The sequence below is a fragment of the Ursus maritimus genome, unplaced genomic scaffold (assembly GCF_017311325.1).
Source record: "Ursus maritimus isolate PB19 unplaced genomic scaffold, ASM1731132v1 scaffold_12, whole genome shotgun sequence".
NCBI classification, from domain to species: domain Eukaryota; kingdom Metazoa; phylum Chordata; class Mammalia; order Carnivora; family Ursidae; genus Ursus; species Ursus maritimus.
Genome location: NW_024423564.1, coordinates 63,949,813 through 63,965,682, shown reverse-complemented (window position 1 = coordinate 63,965,682; position 15,870 = coordinate 63,949,813). Strand labels below are relative to the sequence as shown.

General features: G+C 42.6%; 1 protein-coding gene across 4 annotated transcripts in view; it reads right to left on the bottom strand.

The window, feature by feature from the left end:
• Positions 1–3,578: 3,578 nt before the first annotated feature.
• FAF1 (Fas associated factor 1) overlaps positions 3,579–15,870 on the bottom strand; it is a 484,187-nt gene continuing 471,895 nt past the window's right edge. For all 4 annotated transcript variants that reach the window (XM_008699225.2, XM_040627323.1, XM_040627324.1 and 1 more), the window contains one exon: positions 3,579–4,201. In XM_008699225.2, the coding sequence (XP_008697447.1) occupies positions 4,118–4,201 (84 nt within the window). In that variant the 3' untranslated portion in view covers positions 3,579–4,117. The remainder of the gene's footprint in view (positions 4,202–15,870) is intronic.

Sequence of the window (15,870 nt, the reverse complement as noted above, 5' to 3'; positions counted from 1 at the left end):
AAACTAAGAGTTAACAGAATGAAGACCGGAGAGCAAGTCTCTTTTATTGGTATTTCCTTTCAGACCACACTTTCAAAATACAGCAGGGAGAAGCTGTAAGGCCAAGGGGGTTATGAGGGGTCATCTTCCAAAGCAGATTATTTGAGATGAGAGAGAAGCACTAAATGCAGAGGGAGGTTCAACACAAGAAAGCCCAACTGTTGTATCTCCCCACCCACCTTTGGGGGTTGCAACTTTCTTTTAGATAAAAATGTGGCTTGATGAAAACAATGGACAGATTCAACTTCCCAAATAGTCTGATGGTGTTTGCATGATGTAAATGGTGGTTCTGAATTTTCTGGCATCAACATTGCCCACTGAGAATCTGATGAATACAGATTTCCACTTCCAGAAAATTATATTTAACTTTTTTTACACAATTTGGGGGATGCCAAGATCCATTCTTGAACATGAAATTTAGAGATTCTTTATAGAAGAACTGTGAACCTGAAAATCAGAGCCTAGGGCTCGAGTCCGGACTCTCTACTGACATTCTGTGTGACATTAGGTGAGCACTGCACTTTGAGCCCCATGTGCAAAAATGGAATGATCATTTCTGCCCTGCTTCCCTCACTTCGGTGAGCCGTGATGATGAGTGTAGAAGGTGTGAGAAACTGCAAAATGCTTTCTGAATGTTATCAGGACACTGAGGTTCAGAGAGGTTACTCACCTTAAGGTCACACAGCTACTAAGTGGCAGAACGAAGGTTCAAACTGGAAGATGCTAAAGTCTGTAGTGTGTGTGTGTGAGAGAGAGAGGGAGAGAGAGAGAGAATAGAGAGAAACAAGAGAGAGAGAAAAAAGAGATAGGAGAGGGAAACAAGAAATGAGAAAGAAAGGAGAGGAAAAAAAGAGGAGAGGGAAACGAGAAATGAGAGAGAAAGAAAGGAGAGAGACCTCCCTCCAAGAATTTTTAAAAAGATCACATGAGATAATGCAGGTGAAAGGGTCGCATAGATTGTGAAGTGTGATGTTTATGTGATTACTCCTGAACGGAATTTATGATTCAATGCTCATCCGCCTGTGGGATCTGGGACTGGTGGAGGAGGAGCTGGGAGGGATGGCACAAGTGTGTCAACCAGTGATGCTGCTCCTGGAGCCGACGAAGACCCTCTCCCCTATCCAAACGAACAACTTCCGTGCTTCGCGGACATCCGTTAGAGCTCTGCAACATCTTAAACCTATCCCTTTGACCGGCGTACTCAGGTCGGTATGTGTAGCTCTGGGAGAAGCAATTTTAATGCAACTGCAAACTTATTTTATATTTCTAATGTCACCAAATAAAACTTATAAAAGCCTAAATCATATGCTCCTACATTAAAAAAAGAAAGATTCCATAAAAGATGTTCTCATCCAATTCAGACTTTGGTTGCTTACAACTCAGAGAGGAACACATGTGTGTCCCATACAACTAGTGGTGCCGGAGCATGGCAACATTGCAAACCAGAAACCTCCCCAAACTACACCTTCTTAGGGTCTGTGGGAAATCGTCAATACTTCTTTAAACCTTCAAACTAATGCTCCAAACACACAACTGATAATCCAAGAAACACAGAGGAATGAACTGGAGTGGAAGTGAGGATGACGCGGAGTCCTGGAACTTCACCGTAAACAGCTGGGCATAAGAACCCTGAGCCCATGTTCTGACTTGGCAGCTGGGATGTAAGACCCAGGGAGCTAAAGGGCAGGAGGAAGAATTGCCGAAGGACGCTGCTATTTCTGTGACAGCAGAGGTTACTTAATAGCTTGTCCTCTTGTGATAGCAAGTTACTTGATGATGTTTTTTCTTGGAACCTAACTTTATTCAAGCTACTTTAATGTTGTGCTTGTAAGAAAAAAGCCCAAAACTGCTTTGGCCTCCAGTTCCGGAGCTCAGTAGACCAGAATGACATCATTGAACAGTGACAATTAGCTGAAGCCTTTCCCAGCAATGGGGGCCTATAGGATAGGATTTCGAGACTGAACTAGGAGAATCTCTCAAGACAGGGTTGAAAAAGGGTGTGTAAACTTCATACGCATTCAAGAAGCATTTAATAACTTCTATGAACTTGGTTTCAGAGCAAAGTCTCTATCACTGGAATACAGAAGTGAAGCTGACAGGGCAGAACAACACGATGAAGTCAAACCCCAATCAGACGGAACGGGTTACCCATGAAAGTCAGTTCAGAGTCCTGTCTCTCCGACTCCCACCCACGCTCGAGCTGCTGTTCCTGAGTATGGCCTGTGGTCGGAGCTATAGCTTCTGCACGGCGGCTAAGGACCCCCTGGAAAAAGAAGAGTTGGTGCCAGTTATCTGTAGCATTGGAAATGACTGTCTTTGGGGCCACCAGGTTAGGAAGGTAAGTATGGACCAAAAAAAAAAAAAAAAAAAAAAAAGGAAGGTAGGAGTGGAGCTGGAGAGAAAGTGCTCGGGTTGAACTCCTCCCACAGAGGGTCTCTTTTCCTCTCAGCCTCCCTGAGAGACCTCTGGGGCCAGAGAAGGCCTGAACCTAAGCAGACGGAGCACTATCTTTTAGGTACACGTCTCTTATGAGAGAGCGTTCAGGAGGTTCCTGGTTGGAGCATCAGAGAAAAGGCACAGGAGGAACTTTCCTGGCCAATATTCACTTCCAGGCAGAGGGAAACTGACCAGCCATATCTTAGGCTTCAGTTAGAGTCTTCTGAGAACCCCTTGAATTGGGCCAGGGGAAAAACCCACCACTTAGACTGTACTTTGGACAAATACAAAATGTCAAAATCAGAATCCCAAACCCTGGGATAGAGACCACAGGTGACATAAAAACAGACATGGAGAAACATTCCAAGACTAAAAAGAAAGCGTTGGCTGTGAAGGCATCAGCAGTGCTTCCACGAACTAAACTTCAAACCCAAATCCACAGATTAACAAAAATCCACATTTACTAAATCATTCCCAAATTATCATATGTAGGTTCAGGCAGCACATGTCTTCTGAGCTGAGCTCCCAAGTTTGCTCTCTTAAATTATGAGGTCAGAATTTTCAGCCATAGGATGAGATTCCTTTCATTGGAAATGGGAATCTAGTATCTAATACTGAACGTTAGAAGAATGAAATAGTAGAGCAAGGCTTTACAACGGGGCTCAGAGTCCATGGGGTGACTGATCAGATTTTGGTGATAGACAAGGTGCTTAAAATACCAAGTAACAAGGTCCCAACACACGATGGAGCAGAAGGAGAGAAAAGCAGGAGAGAACTGTGTTCGGTGTACACTGACGACCCGCAATCTGGGAGCTGGTAGCCAGGAGGTTCTAATGGCCCAAGTGCAAACCTAACAGCAGCTTCTTGCAGCTGGGCCAGATACCAAAGTCCTGGTACTGGTCCTCTTCACACTACCTCGACATCTGCACAACGTGCTTCAACAGTTTTCCACGCTGCACTGGAACGGCAGATACCTCTTAGATGGAACCTGGAGACCCAAGGCAGCTGCAGCAAGTAAGTATCTTCCGTATATGTCACAGGCAGTCCTCAAACACAACCTTACATCTTAGTAAAGAAGTCAGAAAGTACCAACAAAAATGATATGCTTTTTTTCCTACAACAATGTTTAATCTCCATGCTGAGAAGTCCCATTTGACTTTTTCCCCCATGCCGTTTAAAATTAGGTGACAAAGTAGAAATCCAGTCATGAAAATAAAAAGGCAGAGGTGTACGAGCCCTGGCTCAATGAGACATATCAAATACATAGCATCCTGGTGTCACAGGGCAGACAGAACTGTCCTAGACAGTGTGGGGAAACGATGGGCACTGGAGAGGTAAAAATTCTACTTCGTGGTCACTCACACCGGAACAGTGCATTAGTCATTGAACAAGGGTGAGGTGAAGGGGATGAGGGAGGGCTGCAGAGTTGTAATTCTCTATGAGGGTTGGGAACATATACTCGTGGATGGGAAATTTTAAGTAGCTATGTTTATTATTACTTTTTTCCAGCAATCTTGCAAGAGGCAGAAGTGTGACATTGAGTTGAGTGAGACGAGCGTGTAGGTGGGTTGGTGAGGAGCCCTTCTCTTGACGCAGGCCTCTGGCTTGTCAAGGAATGGCTGGTTCCACTGCTGGGCCATGTTTACTCTTTTGCTTCAAGGAAAAGGGTTTCTTGAGGGAACAACTTTACCTCCAATAATGATTTATTTGGGTCCAGCTGGGTTACCTAAAAAGAAAGAAAACATACTTAAAAGATCGGAACAAGTGCTCTTTTCTCCCTAAGGAGTTCAGGCCCTACCGTGCACACGGACTCAGCCTGCTACGCGGTGGCCTGAGCATTTCCAAATCTAGTACCTGATCTGATGCTCACCGTACACCTGTGACGTAGGTGGTTCTATTTCCATCTCAGAGCCGAGGAAACCAGGGCTCAGAGAGGTCCCATCTCATAGTTCAGGGGAAGAACTAGCACGTGACCACGGGCAGGCACAGCTTGGCCCACAGAAGAGGAGCCCCTTAGGAAATGGTACTGGCTAAACAACTGATTGGCATTCTTGGGGACCTCTGCTTGGTTAACTCCTGACAGCATGGACGGACTTTTCTGCTTGGTAGGAAAAGAGCTAAGTTCTTGGGGCTGATCTTCTGGCTAAAACTTCATGTAGTAAACTGGACAATGTCCAAAGATGAATATCCTCCACCGAGGCAGAGTCTCCCTAGGAAGGCATGTCACAATCTCCTTGTTGGTGGGGTGGGAGGGTATTTAGTTTGAAAAAATGGGTCAATGCTATGATAAGACTTTATATTTTAGAAATAAAAAACCCATTATCTAATAACATGAACTACAGAGAGTAAAGCTACACGAAATCTTGGCTCGGTTGGGAAATGCTAGTCATACAGGAATCCTAAAGTAGCTTTATGACCTCCTAGGCCAGGGGCAGGGATGGAGGATTTATGAATCTGAGAGTGAGAGAAAGAAACAGAGTTTTCCTATTTATCAGGAGGGAGCATGAATTCTAAAAAGTTGAGAAATACTAGTTTAGTGGAAGTGACAGTGGGCTTTGGAGCCAGAAAGATTCCGGTTTAAATCACAGCTGTGTTGGCTATTAGCTTTGTGGCTTTGGAGTTAATATCAACCATGCAGGACTGATGTGAGGATTAAATGAGAAAAAATATATAATTAGCACAGTGTCCAGCACAGAGCAGGTGTTCGATGATGGCTACTGCGTATGTGAATAACTAGGGATGGACAGACACACAGATAAACGGACAAGTCTGAGTGTGTGTGGCGGGAGGCTGGGTAGTCTGCGGTATGAGACACAGGGGCTCTGGGCCTGTGGTCCTCAGAGAATACAGCATCTAAGGCTAGCAGTCCTGTCCTCTGCTCAACTCAAGCCACAACTAATGAGATGGCTCCGCTGTCTTCTTCTAGTCAAGGGGGATGAGGGTCCTGGGAGGCCTAGTGTCACAAGCAGGCTGGAGAGCTGAAGGAAGAACACTATCTTCGACTGTATCCAGATGGAAACCTGGTATGCCCAGGAGGGTCATTAGGGAGACACATCAACCTCCAGAATCCTCTCTGCTTATAAGGAACCCAGAGCAAAGCAGCTCTACTGGTATCTCTTGGGTTCTGGGCAGATGGGCAGGCAAGGCGCTGGTGGGGGGGGTCGGGGGAGGGGGCGCCCAGCCTGCTGTCTGTCTTCCAATGCACTGGGGGGCAAGCTGCTGGCAAATGTTTACCCACTTCCCCAATTAACGTACAATATTGCGCTGTCTCTTGTCAACAGAGCCTCTGCTTCAGACTCGTTGGTATTTTCTGCCCAGCTGCTTCCGCTATTGTTCTTAATTAACATGCCAGAGCTCTTCCGGCATCTTGTACTTTGTTATTTGTGGTTTGTAAATATGATGTTTGTTGGGAGAAACCATAATCATAATAGTGCCAGAGCCTATGTATACCAGCAGAAATGCTATGAAGCAAAACAGGCTGCGAGGCTGAGCCTCGGGCCCAAACTGCACCCTGCCTAAACTGTCAACATACAAGGTCAGAGGTTCAGAAAACCGTGTCCCAGGAAAGTTAAGTGATTTTCTCCGCCACTTTGGGTGAGACAGCTAGTACTTGAAGAGGAGGAAACTAAAGTTTCTTGAACACCTGTTACAGGCCAGGGACTTCATATTATTTCATTTAATTCCTGTAACAACCATGCGAGGTAGGTAGGCAAAATTGAGGCTCAAAATGGCTGCCACTTTTTTAAGGCCACGTGGTTAGTAAGGGTCTGTCATGCAGTATAGTGGTTAAAAAGACAGTAGCAAACTTAGATTCGAATCCCTGTTCTCATTTTACTACCCATAGACCTTGAAGTTCTATAACCAGAGAGCCTAGGTTTTCCCGTCTCTAAGATGAGAATAATCAGTTTCTCTTTCCTAGGTTGGTGTGATGGTTAAATGGAGCGCTGGTAAAGCTTCTGGTACAGTGCCCAAGCCAGGACATGCTCAGTCAGTGGTAGCCATTACTGGCTGGAATGCTGCCTTTGAGAGGGGTCCTGGTCTCGCTTCAAAGCTGGGGCTCTTTTCCTGAAGTCTCCTGGAGCTCAGGACTGCACCAGGCTGCCTTTCTTATTTCTGCCCTGATGCCCTGGTAGCATAATGCCTCAATAACTAGAGACCCCTTGGGTGGTTTCAGTGAGGCTGTGCTGAACTGCTTCACAGCAAACACGGCTGTTTGGGGGCTGTTCCGTCTGGTACCCCAGGTCAGAAGCAATTGTTTTCTTCTTTGGAGGTCATTTCATATAGGAATTTCAAAACAAACAAAAAGACAACCTCTGCTTCCATTCTTTTTTTGCCTGGCATGGACAAAAAGGCTGTAGGGGAACCTAGGGGCATGAGGTTCTCCCCTGCAAGACAGGTGGCTAGGCTGTGGAACCACCCTGCAGTGCTCTGGGTCATTCAAGAGGGAACTGCGAAGTTGTGGTGGTGGCCGCTGCTATGGGGAAAGAGGTAGCCGAAGGACCGCCAGGTAGACCAGACGTGTTACGTGCAGCACCGGCGGGCAGGGCTGGGACTGGTGAGGTAACGTCGCAGGGACGCAGAATTCACGTGGCCAGAAAGAACTCTTGAAGCTGCTGGTGTGCTGCCACGCTACTTTCTTCTTCCTCCTTCTGTTCTGTTTTCTTCTTGTTCTTCCTAACCATCATCATAGCAGCAGCTATCATTTATTGAGTACCTACCATGCAGCCGGAACCATGTTAAGTACTTTATATATAGTACTCTAGTCCTCAAAAGAGCCAAATGAAGTAGTTATTATTACTGCCTTTTACAGTTGAAGATACCATAGGTTATCATATTAAGGTGCAGACAGAATAAGATTTCACCCTCAAGTCTATCTGACTCCAAAGCTCATGCTCTGGCTAACATTTCAGTGGGCTGCCTTGTGGCACTGGAGGAGGAGGGAGGGGTGGGGACAGAGAGTGCATTCTCTCTTGTCCCTAGAAGCATTCCAATAAGGGCATATTTGAGAAGGTCATGAAGATAACAGTAACAGCTAACATATATTCAGCATTTATTTTGTACCAGGAGCAAAAGCAGGCTGGTACAAAATAATACCAGCATATTTAACAAAATAATTTAATCTGCATAATAACCTTCTGAGGTAGGTACAATTATTATTCCCATTTTAAAGATGAGAAAACTGATCCATGGAACACATTAAGTAACTCGCCCAAGGTCTCAGAGCTATTCAGGACAGAGCCAGGATGTGAATCTAGTTTGGGAATCTATATGTTGAACTGCTACAATATTCAGCCAGGGGTGTGGCAAAGAATCGGATCCATCCAGAGAAAAAAGTTGGTTGAGATGACCCTAAGGTTGTTTCTTTCTTTCTTTTTTTTAATAATAGTATTTTTTTATTATATTATGTTAGTCACCATACAGTACCTCCCTGGTTTTTGATGTAAAGTTCGGTTTCTAACCAAGCTTCCAAGATATAAGATCTTCACTTTAAGAATGGCAAAAGATCAAGGGCCAGGAAAAAAAAAATCCTGAAATGTTTATAAAATACGAATACAAAAACCCAATCTTAGCTTGTGTTCTGCCATTTACCTGGGACTTTACTGAATTATTGACTCTCTAAATCAACAGAGAAACCCACCCTTGGGGACTCCTTGGGGGGGGGGGAACATTTTCAGAGAAGAGGAATGGCCTGACTTCGTCTATCTTAGAAAAGTAAAGTCAATCACCCTGACATTTTATTCATTATACTTAGGGAACCCGAATAATATATTTTCCAATTAAATTAATACCTTAGCAATTTGGTTTTATGAAATTTGTTTATTTTAGCAAAAATGGGATAAATAGAGCTATTCTTTCCGAGATCAATTTTCTCAGCAGTTTGAACTTTCATATACATCTTATTTCTATTACTACTTTGGGCTTCAGTTCCTTTTTAAAAAAAGTCTAATACTGCTGCTGAGAAAAACATTAATCGGTGTGACAGAATCTCATCCTAGGCCATACCAAATAGAGTCCCAGAATGTTAGGATGAGAAAGTTCCTTAAGTGCCAAAAGTCCAATACTTTCATTTCACAAGTTGCCCTCCTGAGGCTCACTGAGGTCAAGTGACTTGGCCCAGGTCACACAGTTAAGGGGAAGATGTAGTTCTCTACCCCATACTTTTTGACTTCCGTTTTGGGGTTCCTTCTAGCCACACCATTCTGCCTCTCACTTAAAAAAAAATACCTGAGCATAAATATACTACTAGCACCAGACTGGGGGCCACCTGAGAGCAGGAGCTGAGTGATACTAAAAATAATAGTAATAGCAATATATGCATAGTATCGTTTGCAACATATTTATACAAACATTAACTCACAGTCATATATTGATATTATCAGTCCGTGTTACTTTACTTAATTTTGCTGAAGTAATGCTTTCATTTTGAAATTGAATAAAGGTTAAGTTTGGATCTAATATTTTCACATTTAGAAAAAAATGCTAGGTTCAACAAATGGTGCTGGAACAACTGAACACTGATGGGCAAAAAAAAAAAAAAAAAGAGATCTAGATGCAGACCTTACACCCTTTCCAAAAATTAACTCAAAATGGATTACAGACTTAAAGGTAAAACACAAAACTATAAAATTCCTAGAAGAAAACAGGACAAAACCTAGATGACCTTGGGAACGGCTTTGATTTTTTTAGATACAATACCAAAAGCACAATCCACAAAAGAAATAATTGATAAAGCTGGGCTTCATTAAAATTAAAAACTTCTGCAAAACACACTGTCAAAAGAATGAGAAGACAAGCCATAGACTGGGGAAAAATATTTGCAAAAGACATATCTGATAAAGAATGATTATCCAAAATATACAAAGAATTCTTAAAACTCAACAATAAGAATATGAACAATCCAATTAAAAAAAGGGCCAAAGACCTTAAAGATACTTCATCAAAGAAGAGCTACTACAAATGGCAAATAAATATATGAAAAGATGTTCCTTTTATCCTATGCTATCAGGGAAATGCAAATTAAATAACAATGAGGTACCGCTACACGCCCATTAGAATGGCCAACATCTAGAACACGGAAAACACCCAATGCTGGTGAGGATGTGGAGCAACAGGAACTCTCATTCATGGCTGGTGGGAAGGCAAAATGGCATAGTACTTTGGAAGACAGTTAGGTGGTTTCTTACAAAACTAACCCTATTCTTACTATATAATCCAGTAATCATACTCCTTGGTATTAACCCAAAGGAGCTGAAAACTTAGGTCCACACAAAAATCTGCACACAGGTATTTATAGCACCTTATTCCTAATTGCCCAAAACTCGGAAGCATCCAAGATGTCTTTCAGTAGGTAAACAGATAAACTGTGATGCATCCCCACAATGGAATATTATTCAACACTAAAAAAATGAGCTATTAAGCCATGAAAAGACCTGGAGGAATCTTAAATGCTAAGTGAAAGAAGTCCATCTGAAAAGGCTACATACTGTATGATTCCAATTACATGACATTCTGGAAAAGGCAAAACTATGGAGAGAGTAAAAAAGATCACTAGTTCCAGGGGCTGGAGTGGGGAGAGGGATGAGTAGGCAGAGCACGGAGGATTTTTAGGGCAGTAAAAATACTTTGTGTAATAGTGTAATGATGGTTATGTCATTATACATTTGTCCAAACCAATAGAATGTAAGAGTGAACCCTAATGTAAACTATTAACTCTGAGTGATGGTGATGTGGCAATGTAGGCTCATCAGTTGTCACAAATGTACCACTCTGGTGAGGGATGCTGACAATAGGGAATGTTGATGATGGGGAGGCTATACATGTGAGGGAGTGAACTCTCTGTACTTCCTGCTCAATTTGCTGTGAGCCTAAAACTGCTCCAAAAATATAAAGTCTTTAAAAAACATGCTAGGTGGCTTTTTTTTTTTTTTAAACATTCCCAAGGCTTTCTAACAGCTTATGAGGGAAATGCACTGCAGTAGTACTTGGAAATCATGCCCTGGGAATTAGCCACACTCTGTAGATTAGGAAAAGAGATCTAGTGACTGTGTTTGCCTATGATAGCATAAACAGTACAGGCAGAACCAGAACTCAAGCCTTCTGACTAGTTTCCTAATGCTTTCCATTATAACTTCCCCACCTCCTTCAAGTGGCCTAATTGTGTTCTTTCTCACTCCATGAGTTACAGCCTTAAGGTTCAGTGTGTGGAATTGGGAAGCAATAGACCACCAGTGGTTTTTCAAACGTATTCTTGCTTTTAGAGTAAAATTTGCATTTCAGAAATTTCCAGCATCCCCAAGGGGAGAGAAAAGCTCTGTTCTCATATTTTCTGCAGTATTTAGCTGCTCCCCTCTGGGCTACCAGCACCACCACTTTCTAGACTGTGCTGTAAGCTGACAGCACTGCAAGTGGAGGGAGCCTTGCACAGCCTGACCCCCAGGAGCAGCCCTTTGCTACACTGGTGGAAAATTTACAGTCCTTTTGTAGCTCACTCAGAGAGCAAACACTAGAATCTCATCCATACCCCTTCTTCCTCCTTTTTCCGCCCACAGATGTGAAAGACAACTAGATCCCATCATCTACAATAGACAGACAGACAAACCATGCAGCCTCTGCAAGCACTCACTCACTCACCTTTCGGCTCTCAGCAAGCTCTCCCTCCTCCATATTCTTTTGTGCTGATGGCTAAGGCTGTATAATATCTAATGCTGTCAGGATGTAAAGGGCCAGAATGTACAGGTTGTAGTTCCGGCTCTAGTGGTACAACTTTGGATAAGTCACTTTTCTTCTCTATGCTTTAATTTTTGCATTTTTAAAAATGTCGGGGTTAATGATTCAATGGGGTCAACTGGGCTGCTGTTGGGCTTTGGAAAGAGAAACACTTGGGTTCAAATTCGAGTTCTTGGCCGTTGTAAGATTTAGAGCTCCATCTCTACTGGGTGAAAGGGTTGTTGTAGGGATTAAAATAGCCATCACGGAGCTTCACACACGGCAGCTATTACGATTCAATGTCTTATTTATGTCTTAGTAGATGTCATTTGCATGGTGTGAGCTCCCCAATGACCTAGGGAGAGAGACCTGGGTTGGATTCCATTGCTAAAACCTCCTAACTCTCCGACGACCATGGGTAAGTTACTTAATTTTCTGGTGCATTGTTTATTTATAATAGAGACATTTTTGCCATCCAGAGTTGTTGTGAAGATTTAATAAGATGAAGCTTATAACCATGAAACATTTCATACTCATGCTTCCACATGGAGGACTCTGGGATGCTCTCCCCATCTCTCACATAGGGTGAAATGAAGACGTATCTGTTTGGTGAGTGTGGGTGAAGAATCTAAGCTCAGCCCTTTCCTTTCCCTTTTCTGGAGCCAAACCTGCTTCTCCAGTTGTAGACCAAGGACTTTGTGGGCAAGTCTGTCTAATTTTGGGGCAAAGAATATATCAGTAAGCCCCCTGAGCAGATCCCAAACCACAATCTCTGATCAACTTTCTCAGTAACAAACGTGGTATTTGTATTCCCTGAGCCCTTTGTCTGTCTTTCAGTTGGTTTTATGTCTTTCAATTCGTCTTGAACAGGTTAAGTGAAGGGGTATTATTTAAATGACACTTAAACCCCCAAATACCCCCAGAGCACTAAACAAGTGCTTAACAATTATGATTTGTGTAACTTGATGTAAGGGTTGCCACTCTTTTTTTTCCTCAAAGTCTATTCAGCCTTGATTAGAAGATGAGAATCACCCAGTAAGGGCATTAATCAATTCTAAATACATTTCCCACCCATAAAGCCACAACAGAGCTTGTTCTTAAAGACATGCTTCTTTAAACAAGTTATCTGAACACAAAATGAATGTGCTCCCAAACTTCTTTCTGAAGAATGTGTACATAACAGTGACTATTGTTTTATAGCTCTCACACCACCTTCACATATTTTATCTAAACCCCAGAGCTATGCTAAGAGATTGGACTACTTTATTCCCATTTTAACAGATGAGAACACCAAAGCTCAAACAAGGACATTACTTATGGTCATACAACTAGAAATTGGTGGAGCTCACATTTGAACCCACATCTTCTCACTTCAAATCCTGAGCTCCTTCTACCCTAGGAGGCAGCACAAAGGCTGCTTATGTTAAGTTCCCAAATTATACTGAAGCTGAATATATATATATATGCTTTGGTTTACGTTCAAAATTAGCATTTACTTTGAGCATGGGAGAACTAATCTTTTTTTTAAAAAAGATTATTTATTTTGGAGACAGCAGAAGGAGGGGCAGAGGGAGAGGGAGAGAGAGAGAGAAAAAATCTCAAGCAGACTCCCTGCTGAGTCCACCAAGTGGGGAGCCCATGACCCTGAGATCATGACCTGAGCTGAAATCAAGAGGTGGATGCTTAACTGACTGAGCCACCCAGGAGCCCCACAACTAATCTCTTTGGTATGCTAGGAGTAATTCATTCTGTTAATTACTGAATTTTAAAAATGCATATTAAATACCACAAGTTTAAAAAATAATCATTAATGTTATCACTACCAAAAAAGTTACCATTTATTTGGCATTTTATAAGTGCCACACGCTATACTAGTTGTTCTATATATTATCTAATTAAATTGTCATAACAGTCCTGAGATAAGTACTCCTATTATTCCCATTTTATAGATGAATTCTCTGAGGTCAAAAGTGGTTAGGGATTTGCCCAGGATTACACAAGTAGGAAAGACAAGGCTAGAATTTGCAGCCAGGTTTGTGAACTTCCAGACTATATCCCATGCATCCCTCTTCATTGGCTCTTAACCTCTGATCCTACTTCTAAACAGAGAACAGTTAATGTTCCCTTGAGCATAAAAGAAGCACGTACTCTGCGGCTGGATCATAGCTCATGTCCCTGTTGTGGTATGAGCTTTGTTGTTCCCCACAGGAACACTGGCTATTTTTTGTTACTGTCAACTTGGTCCTATCCTAATAGCTAATCGTCCATATTCTTTAAATACCTCTTAAATCCCGGAAGAGGCCAGTCACACCCACAAAGTATCAGAGTGAGAACGTAAGAACTGATCTGCTGGTCAGGGTGTGAAAAGGCTTTGGTAACTTTAAAGTCTTTTGCAAACATAAGGGATTACTCACCATCATCATCACCATCATCATCATCATCATCATCATCATCATCACCACCACCAAGCACAGCAATGCCAGTTTTAGCTCCTAGCAACTTCTCCTCTACATTTGCTGTAGGTGGCAATGTAACCCCAAAAGGAACTTTCAATCTGGAGGGGTCCCACTATGTGACTACTCTATGGCTTATCTCCATCCCAGCTTCCTGTGTAGTTTCTGGACCAGTATGTCTCCTTGGATCACAGGAAAGAAGCAGCACGGGGGCAAGAGTTTCCAGAAAACAAGGACAGATGCTTCTTTTTTCATTATTAAACTATGGTAGAGTAACTGGTGTGCTACAGAGTGAGGCTGGGTGGGCTTCTGCAGTTGCAAAGAATAGGGTCCTACAAGACATTTTCTTTCCTTGACTTTTTTTTTTTTAAATGGGAAGAAGGGAGAATGAAAGAAAAGTTAAAGGAAGAACAAAGGGAGAGAAAACTAAAGTGGCAAAGGGATAAAAATTATATCCTGTAGGTTGCCCTATCTGTTCTTTGTTTTATCACATAATAATAATGGTGACAGTTAGCCATTTTCTGGGAGCTTACTAGGTGCTAATTCTTCTAAGTGGTTCACAAGCACTACACAACGCTGTGAGGGAGATGCTATTACCTCCACTTTAAAAATGAGAAATAGAAGCTTAGTGAGATTATATAACCTGCCTAAGACAGCACAGGCAGGAAGTGGCAGAACAAGGATCTAAAACTGGGTTTGGCTCCAAAGCCTGTGTTCTTAACCACCACACCAGATAATATTTGTACTGTAGTCGTACACTAGACTATTTATTCTAAGTCTCTTGCTTGGAAGGACCATCTCCTCATGTAACTGAAGCACATATCTCCCCAAAACAGAGTGTATTATTATGTCAGGCATTTGGACAAATTTCTAGTTCAATTATCACAAATCCAGTGATTGTCAGAACTGGAGGGCATTTTTATTTTTTATTTATTTAAAATTTATTTATTTATTTGAGAGAGAGAGAGCAAGTACACAGAGGGAGAGGGGGAGGGAGAATCAGACTACCTGCTAAGCGGGCAGCCTGATGTGGGGCTCAATCCAGGACCCTGAGATCATGAACTGGCCGAAGGCAGACGCTTAACTGACTGAGCCACCCAGGCACCCCTGAAGGGGATTTTTAGAAGTTATCTCTGTAACAGATGGGGACAGAAAAGTCCAGTGAGGGAAAAGAACTTGCCCTAGATTACTTAGCATTCATGGCAGATGTGGGACCAAATCTAGATTCTTCATTCCTAGCCTGTCCTTTAGACAGGTTTTTAATGAGGATACCAACTCTAAAGTGTTACTAATGTCAAAATGGCCTCAAACTTGGCATACTGTCAGGGAGACCCTGAAAACCAAATGAAAGATGTGACCCTCTCCTTGCATTGGTATCTTTGATAGTGGCTTTGGTCACTATACTATTAAACAACAGTGTTGGCAAGGAAAGCCCAGAGAGAACAGAGAGGCTTCTATCAAGATGGGTAACATGGGGATAGGAAGGGAAGCCTCTTTAGTCTAGAAACAGAAGATCCAAGTGTGCAGAGTGAATGTAAAAATCAGAAAAAGAGTAAAAGAATAGAGAGCATTAAAAAAATGAGAACAGGCATGTGTCTTCATTCTAGGAAGACAGGTCCCAAGATTAGTCCCTCGAGCTCTGGAAGACATGATTTCAAGTAAATAAAAGGAAGTCCTACTTTATAGAATGGTTCACAAGCTCACTGTCCCTGAAAGTTTAATAAATTGGGGTAGAGGCAAATTCATGAATGAGGATTCTATGGTATGGCAAGAGAAATCTACGCAGATTAGCCCCAGTGGTGTGCCAGGATGCCAGCCTCCTCACCCCTTAGGGCAACTAGGATCCTCAGGGCTGGGTTGCCTCTAACCCTGAGCAGCTTAGTGTGGTTACTCCAAGGAGGCACACAAACATTTTCAATGTGTGCAGTGATTTGTAAAAGGCTGGGAGCACTGGTCTGGGGGATATCCATCACTTTCAGGGGCTGATATCATGGAAGGCAGACAGGCCCTTGTACACACAGTTCCTCGGATGCCTCTGATAAAAGATAGGTCTATAATGCTACCAACTGTGTTTGGAGAGAAACCTGTAAACTGGTCAGGTTCAGAACTGTTACCTCAGTGTGAAAACCTTCTGAAAAACCGTAATTACTGTTTGCCCGACAGTTTCACCACTAGGCCTTTAAGTGCTAATTAGGGAGGAAATAAGAAAAAGCACTGGTGGGTTTTGAATTCTAGG